This window comes from Trichoplusia ni, chromosome 4 (assembly GCF_003590095.1).
Source record: "Trichoplusia ni isolate ovarian cell line Hi5 chromosome 4, tn1, whole genome shotgun sequence".
Lineage (NCBI taxonomy): Eukaryota > Metazoa > Arthropoda > Insecta > Lepidoptera > Noctuidae > Trichoplusia > Trichoplusia ni.
The window spans coordinates 5,359,772-5,371,489 of NC_039481.1; the positions used below are offsets into that span (position 1 = coordinate 5,359,772).

An 11,718-nucleotide genomic window follows, 5' to 3' on the forward strand; every position below is an offset into this window, starting at 1 on the left:
AATGTAGAGTCGATATGCAACCAAGAAAAACTAATAAAAAATATACATTCTGAGCTATTATACTACTAACAATAAACTCATTCCGTCCTTGTTATGTGTTTTACTACTTTTGAGTTAATGAATGAAGAGGTAGGCACTGATGGCCTTCGATTATAAAACACACCGCGAGTAGCGTCAAGACGTTCGCTCAAGTTATAAATAATAAGTTATTTATAAGGTTTAGTTTTAAAACGTGTCCAAATAATTGACTACCCTGTTAGTCTAGTGGTAAGTGGCCTTGACTAATTTACTGGAGATGACGGGTTCGATTCACAAACAGGACAATTATTTGTGGGATGAGTAAGTTAATTGGTCTGACTTTGGATTTAATTTATCTATAATAGAATAACATACTACCACAATATTCATATTACAAGCTTTGCTTGATATGGTTATTAGGTTATAACAAGTTTACCGTTGACTGTTCTAAGGTGAATAGATTAAACACGAACCACGCTTCTAGATAGGACAAAAAAAACTATAGGTATGTATATATTTTATCATCGATTCTATTTTAGGCTTTACTTCCAATTTGATAATTTAGTTTTTCTCTCCTTTCTGTCTTTTTTCTAAGCATAATCAAGCTGCCATTTGAAAATCTCAAACATACACTTTTATCCTCTCTCCGTCGTGTAGTAGAATTGTCTAAGATTGGCATTTCAATAAAGAACCTCAGAGTAACAAAAATCCTGACAATTTCACAAGTGTCTGTCGATTAGATACATTTTAAAGAGGCAATTTTAATGCATTCTTTTCGTCAGGGCCTAAAAGCAACTCTGCGTAACTAAATATCTTGAAGGTTCTCTACGTCAGAAGTACTCAATCTTACAAAAATCTTTATCATCCTATATATCTATAAAAGACCCATTATCTTTTATCTTCTCCTTACTTTCAGCAAAAAAAAAACATTGTGCAATAAACTTTTATAGGAATTTCTACATATTGTGCAATAAACGTAATTTTGCTAAGATATTTTATCTTATTTTGTAGATTTATTTATACTTTTTAAATATTTAAATAGAGATATCTCATGACTGATGTATTTTAAGTATAATGGCAAATAATTGAATTGTTTGAGGAGCAAAGAGGCAATAAAATACTTAATTCGATGTAAGACTAACTGATAGCTTTTAGAAAAAATACGTCTTACTTATATTACGTCGCTAATATCTAATATCTATTGTAAACGACTTAAAAAAAGGTTTTATTCGGGGTCAAATGGTATGGAATGGTAGGCTTTTGCATTAGAAATAAACAGTTTTTTGGACATATATATTTTTTTTTTCATTCATTTGGTGGTTTTTTAATTGAGGAATTTGTTGAATCCTAGTTGAAAATGTGAGTTGAAAATTTCATTATAAGAAAATAAGAAATCTACATAAACTACATAAACTGTAAGTAGGCACATAATCTTATTTCTCATTGTCATTTATGTAAGAGGAAACGAACTATCTAGTTATCACTAGGTTATCGTAAATTATTGTTAGATACGATTTGAGCGATTCGATATTTATCTCAGATATCAATTTTGTCTCCATCTCGACATCAAGGACTTTTGTTAATAATTGTGTTGTGCAACCAACAAGCTTATTTAGATAGAGACTTCTTTATCTTTGAATGTATTTTAATTACTTGTGAAACCAGATAATGCTTCAAAGCATGTTAATTAATAGGTAACTTACACGTAAGTTCCGCCTCACACTGCGGATTCATTTTTATATTTATTTGATAAGACAGCTTACTAGCTAGGTTCAAAACCTTAATTGACTTCGGGGATGGATGAGTGGTATGGGTCACCATGCCAAACCCACTGAGCATGACGTCAACCAAATACATGAATGCTTGTTGTTTGAATGATCGTAAAAACTCTTTAATAATTTTAAAAAAAAAAAAGGAGTCATTAATGATCATTAAGCAACATTTGCCAACACGATACTTGGAAATTCATTGTATTGATTGTGAATGTTCTACCCCGTTTTGAATTTCCATTTTACAAAATGCTTAGAATAATACGAATAGTGCCAATTTAATCTAATTTCCAAGGTTTAATTTATCAGCAACGGAATTGAGGCCCAGAACGGCCAGAACTCATGTTGGGTTTGAATCTAGTTAGGATTTCGATAAATACCTACCTACACGCTACACGAGAAGTATGCATCATGTATTCTACTGAACTCTATATCAGAATATCTATTGCAGGTTGTAAAATACTTTTTAAAACTGAACTTATCCGAGTAGAATGCTAGTTTCCAGATATACCAGGTTTTCTCTTAGCCAGCAAATTAGGTATTTTACTTCGAAAAAGATGCAGTCTAATCTATTCTTAAGATTATAATGAATATTTATATAAAAATAATCATAAAATCTTAACCATATCTTATCGTTTTAAATACCGTGATTTATTGTAGAATTAAATGTTACAACATATTTAAATAGGTATGTCATAACATGATTATTATATAGTGCAACCTTAATATAACGACTTCCTCGATTTAACAAATTCATCGTAATCCCCTTGAATTGTCCATAAGAGTCAATATAAAATTTACATTGCGAACATTCTTTGCGTACAACCTCATAATAACGAATCTTCAACTATCAAGAAAAAGTATTCATACCTCTAATTAACGAATTTTGCCAACCCAAAACCTTATATAAAGTTTCCACCAATAATATAACACTTAATCTTATAATGTGATTCATGTCTCGACACGTTACGACACGCTTTTGTTTGTAAAGTAATCATTGTTTTTTGATGAAAAGTAATGTAAATACCTCTGCTCGTCACTATTGATAAAGATTTAAGTTAAAATGGCTCAGAAACGTAAAAGGTGTTCCCTATCGGTCGCAGAAAAGCGAAACATCATTAATTACGTTGACCAAAATCCCATGACGAAAAAATTAAACATAGCTAATAAGTTCGGGATTCCCGCAAGTACATTGGCTACAATTTTAAAATTTAAAGATAAGTTTTCAGAAGAAAGTGGTGTGAATGTAACATACGTATGACGTATCTCTATGTATATATTCTATAAATACATTGTTACAATTAAAATATTGAAAAAAGTTCTTAATTAACATCATTCTCTAACTAAATCACTATGTGCGAGGTCCATCAAAGTTTGTTGAATCATCTGTTTTGTAGGGTTTGCTAGTGCGACGCATCTTCTAACACGGAACTAATCGCAAGCTTAGGTCCGCGAACGCCCTAATCAGATATGGATTTTTACTCATAAAACAAGAAAAACATACTTCCAACGGCAACTTCTTATCGAGAGGAGAAATCTATTGAAGAAACGGAAAGTACAAAAGGAAAGAGAAGAATGCGTGAAAACAAAATGGCTTAAAATAGTAAAAATTCAAAAGCTCGTCAACGTAACTGAAATTCTTGTAAGCTCTCCTAAGCATTTCGAAGCGTTTACGATGGTCATTTAATTGTACGAACAGCGATGAAGCTATCCTACATTAGCTAAATTTGTATACTTAACATAAAAATGGGTACATTTTTTGTAGCGATCCGCCATAGTTAGCCTCAAGAAAGGCTTCAATTTTTTGTTAAGATTAAATAAACAACTGGTTATTATAAGTAGTTTGGCAGTGGCGGATTAAGCCAACGCGGGACAAATTCGGGCATCTTCGGAAATTTCACAAATTTCGGGGCCCTTTGGTTTCTTTAGATTATCAAATTCTCTCGAACTGTGCTACCCTTTTTTATGGTATGGCGGGGGAATCCTCATGCATACCCACTCCCTCAGGGGAGGGAACCTGGGTAAAGGGTACTGACACGTGGCTCTGCATAGCATTGCAACACGTATCACGTGACCTACTTACCTTCTGTGTAGAGCTGTTTAAGAATTATACCTAAACAATAACTAGTGTAGGCAACACTCAATTTTAAAAATGTCGTACAACACATTTTATTACGCTCAGGCTGGTATTAGAGCGCGGGGCCCTCCTATTCTGGCCCGTAGGGCGTAGCATTTGGTATTTGTTCTACCTGATAACTTAAATTATTTACAGAATCTAATGTCTCTATAATGTCTTAAGTACAGTTTAATCGTTCGCTTTCACAAGCAAATAAGAAATTATACAACTACGAAGAGGTAAACAATAAAACCATTAAAACCAAGTTTTAAATTCTCAATCACGGAAGCGATTGTTTTATATCACAACGGGAAAGATAACATTTAGCTGAGCATTTTTTTATCAAGCAAGTTTAATTTGAAGCAGTTTACAAGACTCAAGAACACTTAAAACAATTTTAATAATTATACTTTTATGGCAATCTTTCGACTTCAATACTTAGTTATATGAAAATATTCAAAATACACACGTGTAGGGCGAGGCACTCGACTCCAACTACAAGCCAGGGCACATTATTTTTTTTAAAGTAATTTCTAAGCTGAGTTCTCTACTTACTTTAACACAGCATTGTCTTATCTAAAGAATCAGGTGCCCTAGCCAAACGTGCCTCAAATAGTGTGTCGAAAACAATATGAACGAGCATGGGGCACATTCATTAGTATAAAGATAGAATATCTCCAGCAACCCTGTGCCTGCTTCACGATATTTTTCAGTTTTTAGTTTTAGAATTACGAGATTCGATCTAATCAACACCGCCTTGCAAAACATGTCTGCACTCTGAACTGCCCCGATAATTCTTGGATAATAGTTTTTGTAATTCAAAAAGTGTGTATCAGAATGAGTTTGGTTTAAGATAGCGGTATCTGTTAATATTTATATCGTATCCTGAAAGCATGTTTGCGTAAGTATTGCAATGATAAATACTTATAGGTAACTTTACACCTATTCATTATCTTTTATACGATTTAGTAGCACTCACATTTCACTCCAAAGACCTTAGACTCTTAACTACACAAAGTGGAAATCAGAGGGTCTAGCGAAAACAAAAATCACTGATAAGCAATATACTATATACTGTTTATTTATTATACATATTATCCAGAAATCGTATTCGTAGATATCACCAAGCGCGTATCTGGCATTAGCTATGTGGCTCGAAATTTGAGTCATGCCGATTTCTTTTCAGTCAGGAACTTTCTTGATGATACATACCGCGTGTGTTGATTTTGGCAAGCGTTTAGTATTGCAATTCTAATGATATGTCTTAATATGACATTCTGTGATAAGACAAACATCGCTCCTGAAAATTCAATCCCAACACAACTTGAGATCATACTACTCGGGAGATTTTAAGGTTCCTTCTGTAAGGTTCCTTCAAATCTACGACTTATAATAAGACCATATCATATTGACCATATCATAGACTTAATATTGAAAGTAAAGGTTAGTATTATTTGTAAAATGCAGGTAGAAAAATATTGCTGCCAAGCCCGGAAGCTAATTGCACGCCCACTATTTCTGGTCACGACGATACCGATTACAGTGAGAGCACGCTCAAACCGAGTCAACTTCTGTGTCAATAGACAAATTAAATTTCTCCGAACATATCGCTAACATATTGCTCCAATATACTAAACTGACCGACCCAAGTCACGTCACTCGTCGAAGCAATGACAGGTGTGAATGTCATTAAGATCCATCGGATAAGGAGAGATTGCTCTACAGTCTCTACACGGACCTTGGAGCTCCGAAAGCAATCGGCCGTGGAAACCGCTTTCGGTGATAGTAGCCGTTAATGGTTGTTTCCTTTTCTATATCTACTCAAATGGACTCGGACTGAGTAAGATGTCTTCAATAAGAAAGTTCGCACACTGTTAACTTGGAAACGAAGGCACTACCGCATTTAAACATTGTCTGCTGAAATGAGGTTGTCTTAAAAAAAAAGTGGCAATAAACTGCGATATTTTTGATGTACGTCAAAAATATGAGAAACATCTCTTACTTTCAAAGATGCAAGATATTTTTAAATAACTTATAATTCATTGATTTTCTGAAAAATATTCTTTATCTCGGGTTTTAACCCAAGGTTAAATAGGTATGTTAAATAATTACGTGGACTGAAGCGTATCATCGACATTATCAAGATTAGATATGCTGATTGGAAACGTTTTACTTACTTAACTTACTACAAATATGCATTTATGATTGAGTGCCAATTTTAACTGTTTTATGCCTGTACAACAAACCTGATATTTTTATTTATTTCTTACGTTCACCTTGTTTATTTTATTCAAATCAAGATCCATTTAGTCAAGATAGGCTACAAAGTAAAACTTTTTGAACGTCAAGGTATTCTTTTATATAGACAGCACCCCATATCGCCCACCCTTCGCTGCTTCTTTAGTGCTCTGGCTATGAAAAAAAGACGGCCCACAGCATAGTACGTTGTCCTTTTTTACAATAACGCATAAATACATAATTCAATTAGGAACTCTTACTTACTTACTAACTTACAACTAGGTAGATACAATTAATTGAATTAATACTTAAACTGCCTTATTTACTCCTAATAACAGATATCGTTTGAACAGCCTCACGATGACCTAGGCATTTAAAATTCATAGCTAAGCCGTTATCTGCATAAGCTTATTACCATTAGGGTCGATTCACACTGAAAAACACGCACAAAAGGGCGTCACGCTCAATCAGTTGCTTTCACGTCCACCACGCCACGCGCCGCTGCTTTTTCAGTGGGGATTGACGATAACACAGCACAATGACAAAATTAAGTCGTCAATTGAAACATTTAGGAAAGGGTCACAGCCTTGATATTACCGATACCTCACATGTCATAAGCTCTCCAGCCGTTTGGACTGTGGGAAAAGACAATGAAATGGAGGAATCCTTGTTGAGGAAACAATTCTAAATCAGTAGCTTACCGTCTTCACCGCATATTCGGCGCCGATTAAGTGTGCGTAGTCCCTTATTTGCTAGAATTGTAGTGGTAACCCTTTATCTACGAATATTCAAAATGGCGAACATAGACAATTAAAATAAGCGTGGAAGCTTTTTTCTTACCCCAGCAATATGCACAGAAAATGAGAGCTAGTAAAAAGTCTTAATCATATTTTGTTATTGTTGATGTTATGACAGTAACAAACTAAGACAGTAAACAATAGTCATTTTTTTCTTAGCAATAGATATTTAGATTATTTCTTATTTTGCAAGGCCTGTTATAGTTCTTTTTCTAGATAGCGGGCTTTCTCCGAGGGTGGCAACCTCCACAAGCTTTGTTTTAAGTTTTCTCTATCATACCCGAAGCGTCCATAAACTTGATATTTGTCTTTTTTGAAAAATTCAAGGTCAATGTAACTTTGAACTGGACCATTGGCACACCTACCTTGATATGTCAATCTGCGTGACGTTCCAGTTTTTTCTTATCTTTCAACTGTTTTAATCTTTGGACACAACCACTATTCAGGTAGTCATTGATAATTCATACCCGTCACATGAATAAAATATCGATAACGCGACAGATATAGTCTTCCAAAATTTATTACAGTGCATTGCATCATTTTAAGGATTCGTGACGTCAAGGCTACAATGATTATCAATAATATCAATTGTCACTTGTTTACTGCCTTGTCACTTATTTCCAACACAATATTGTTCGAATAAGATAGGATTGAGATGGATTTTTTATCCGGCCTATCTCGTATTTAGTGAATGTCTCCCAAGCTAGCACACTCTGTATAGAAGTTATCATACCCTAGTCGTAGCGCAACACTTCACCGGTGTGCTTATCCATACTATCAATATTATAAATGCGAAAGTATTTTTGTCTGTCTGTCTTTCTTTCACGCCAAAACCACTGAACCGATTGTAATAAAATTTAGTACACAGATTATCTAGAGCCTTAGGAAGGACATAGGCTACTTTTTAAATAGAAAAAGGATTGTGATGGGGTCAAAGTTGATAAAAAATACGGGTTTTGGACATTTCGATTTTAAGGGTAAACTAAAGTCCACGCGAACGGAGTCATAGGCAACAGCTAGTGAAACCATAGGTTAGGATTTTTTCATTGGTAACAATAGTTTAAGAGAGCACGCATGTTAATCCTACAACCTTCCTGTATAAATGAGATAATACATACCATTACTTTAGCTGTTAAGCTTTTAATAGATAGGTATGATATGTAGGTATAGCATAGTCTTACAATTTGCTTTTCAATAGTTGGGAAAAGGCTAGGCTAGTACGATGATGAATTAAAGAAATGAATCCAAACACTATGAATTACTAACTGTAGATTAGAACGGAGTACAAATAATTGGTTCGATTAATAAACTATTACCAGCAGTAGTAGATCCAATATTGATTGAGTAGTCAGTCGCAGTTCGACACACCATCACTTAAAAATAATATTTTGCAGTTGTGAAGACGCTGCAAACTACACGATTTACACACGACGACTCTCTTGAAACTCTATACGTCTCTCTTTCACTACTGCAACGATCATACTTCAAGCGGTAGGAACAGGCACTCTGGTCTAGATAATCATACCTACATTCAGTTAGTCATGTAGGTATCCCCTATTCATAATTAACTCAATGAGCTTACTGCCTCTCTGCCTACTACAGTCTGCAGTTGTGAAGGATCGACACAGCTGTTCGCTATGTAACGCGCACTCTCGTTTATGCATTGCGCCATTGATCAATTTACTAGCTTTTTGAACTTTATGCTGCTCTTCGTAAGATCGGACAACAACTAAATATTTTTAATAAATACACCGCTCATCCTTTGAGATCCGTGACACGTCGAACGACTTGGAACCTACCTAAAATGATCATCCGTGTGATAAGATATCTAGTCAAAGACATTTAGTTACGAAAGTAACTCTGTCTGTCTGTTACGCTTTCACGTCTAAGCCACTGAACTGATTTTAATGAAATTTTGTACAGAGATAGAGTTGACCTTGAGAAAAAACAGGATAGTTTTTATTCCAGACTTTTGAAGAGTTCTCTTGAAAACGCGATATAACCGACCACGACGCGGGCGAAGCCGCGGGCGAAAAGCTAGTAAGATAGAGATGTAAGAGTGTATTTCCATATATTTTCAGACGCTAGGAAGAACTATGCTTAGTTGGTCTTGGTAGGTATGTGAAGGCTATGTTTGGTTCGAATAAGACACGTGTAATTTCTAGTATATCGATAGATCACGATAAAAAATACAGATAACCCAGGCTGTCTGTAATAACAACACCCAGCGATGTGTAAGATAGCATAATCAGGTGAGAGTTCGATATGTGTGGGCGAAATCAAAATGCAAAGTGGATTTACAAATTGGAATTTCCACAAGAAAAACGTGAATGTAGTCAATATACCTATAGGTACATCTTTTAGGCGCTGATAGATGTCAGTCTGCGCCTGAAAGATGTATATGTACCATTTTAAGTCATTCACTTGTCATCAGTTTTTAACTTTAAATTTATTTATTTCTTAACGGCTCCCGCACTAAGGAACTTAATCTTTGTGTCGCGGGGGTTTCCTAAACATACAAATCACATGCACAAAGATAACGAGACTCAGGACAAGCATTCGTGGACCACACAAATGCTTGTCCTACGCGGGGATCGAACCCGCGACACGTCACGCTCAGTGGGTTTGGCTTGGCGACCTCAACCACTGAACTATTGCTAGCGTGTGTTTCCATGTCCAACAAATAAACGGAAGATGGTATCGATTTAGTCGGCCTTCAAAAAAAGTAATGTAAAATCGCTTAAAGTTCTTTGCGAACCGTGTGAGATGTTCCTAAATAAAATCTCATCGCGAATATTTACAAATTACTAATACATATAATGGGTTACATAGTGGTTTCTTAGGTTTACGCGAATGTGATGAAACTAAAATCTAAAATTAAACCGCGATAAAATCCGTAAAAGTAGTTTCATTTCAACATAGTATAATGGGATTGCCCAACTTATCATGACAAAGCATGTTTGTTAATAGGAGTCTTTTAAACAACTTAAAAGGCTAAGACTTGAATTTAGGTAATCAACGATGTTGGGTCTGACATATAACTTGATAATAATACACTCAATGCATATCACCACCTTAAAAGAATACAATGATTCTTCATTACGAGATTGATTGCGTGATGTAAAGAGTAAGGGTACAATGATGTAAAACATAATTATAAATATTTATTACAGTAAAATGGCAATAATATCAATTAAATACACTTAATATCTACAGAGATCTTTGCACCTTACGTACATGTTGGCTTTTGGATTCTTTTAAAGCTTGATCTAACTTGTTGGTTAAATGCAATAAGTTGGGAAGATCACACTGAAGAATGACATGTTCTATAATATTTTGGCAATGGCTTGCTGCTTTGGCATCTTGTATGCTTGAATTTATTCTTATTGGGGGTAGTACATGTTCATTTTTCTCAACATCATTTGTTTCTTTGTGCTCTGTGTATTGTCCAAAGCTTTTTGGTTTCATGAGCACAAAATCCATTGCTACCATTGGTTTTATTTCCTCATGACAACTTTTTGAGGCCACCTGCATTCAAATAAACATAGAGATAGAGAGTGCTAGTGAGGGGTTAGTCATACAACATGCAAGCATGCAAAAGGGCAATCACTTTTATATATTCAATTGAAAAAGCATGTAAAAAGCACAAAGTAGAGAAACTTATTTTTTTAGCAGTACTTAATTCTTTAATAGCTGAAGATATAAGCACATTTATTTTGTAAGTAATAAATTTCTTTGTAAATGTAAATATTATATTATTTTACCTGTACTTCAAACCTCCATTTTAAGTCTTGGTATGTTGGGTCTTTTTGCTGCAGTAAATACAAAGCTTCTGATAATTCCACCTTTTTGGTGTTGTAGAACTTTACCAACACCTCCTGTTGTTCATTGGAGAAACCTGCTAAAGCCAATGATGACTTTAAATCTGCATCTGACAACTGAAAATGATAGAAATAATTGTATTTATTTAAGTATTACATTCCTGACTAAAATGTCAGTGTCTAACAAAATTATTCTATTCTTACATTCAGTCTGCATGCTTCCACAATCAGATATACCAATGCATGGACCAAATTTTGCACTTCTGTCAATGAAATGTTTAGCTTTTCTGAAAACAAAAAAATACAAAAATCACAGATTAAAGTGACATTCTATTGCTAATTTTGTCATTTCACATTTTAAATATTTAATAAGTATGAAGTTAGACAAGGAACTCTGATATAACATGAAGCTTAATGTATAAAGCTTAAAATCTTTCAGAACTCATAAAAGTTTGCATTGACTTGCATAAAAATAAACAAAACTATTTACCTGCTGCAATAGTATACTTCTTATTATTCACTCCATTATTCAAGAAGTCTAAAGCCAGCTTACAGAAATCGATCAAAACTGCAACGAAAATCATTTTCAACTTATAATACACAAAACAAAAATAAAACTTTCTTTATCGTATGGTTCTCACCTTGTATAGAGTGTCGGTGAATTAAACTCAAATGCTCTTTTTGTAACTCGCTTAGGAAAATAATCATTGTGCGTTTTAGCTGCTTCAGTTAGTATTATATATTCGACCTAGTAATATTTTAAATTAGGTAGAAAACAAGAATATTTTCTTTAAAAAAATCCCGTATGATATTGACATTGACAGTAGAAATTTACGTCCTAACAACAATGTATTTGACATAATGGAGGATTTTACACAACACAACTCACCCAAATCCTAATCTAAGTGTTGTGTTTACTAGTTTTACGTGACATAATAAAATGTACGTTCTCGTCTAAA

General features: G+C 34.3%; 1 protein-coding gene across 1 annotated transcript; it reads right to left on the reverse strand.

The window, feature by feature from the left end:
• Positions 1-10,082: 10,082 nt before the first annotated feature.
• LOC113493524 (COMM domain-containing protein 2-like) lies at positions 10,083-11,618 on the reverse strand. Its single transcript, XM_026871534.1, has 5 exons — positions 11,401-11,618; positions 11,250-11,327; positions 10,964-11,046; positions 10,703-10,876; positions 10,083-10,466 (listed from the first exon to the last, which is right to left on the reverse strand). The coding sequence occupies exons 1-5, from the start codon at positions 11,465-11,467 to the stop codon at positions 10,149-10,151; spliced, it is 720 nt and encodes a 239-aa protein (XP_026727335.1). The 5' UTR covers positions 11,468-11,618; the 3' UTR covers positions 10,083-10,148.
• Positions 11,619-11,718: the final 100 nt, after the last annotated feature.

Coding starts and splice junctions, on each gene's coding strand:
- LOC113493524 (XM_026871534.1), bottom strand. CDS start 11,467: ATGATTATTTTCCTAAGCGAGTTACAAAAAGAGCATTTGAGTTTAATT. Junction 11,328..11,400: donor TCACCGACACTCTATACAAG/GTGAGAACCATA, acceptor TTTTCGTTGCAG/TTTTGATCGATTTCTGTAAG. Junction 10,877..10,963: donor TGGAAGCATGCAGACTGAAT/GTAAGAATAGAA, acceptor TATCATTTTCAG/TTGTCAGATGCAGATTTAAA.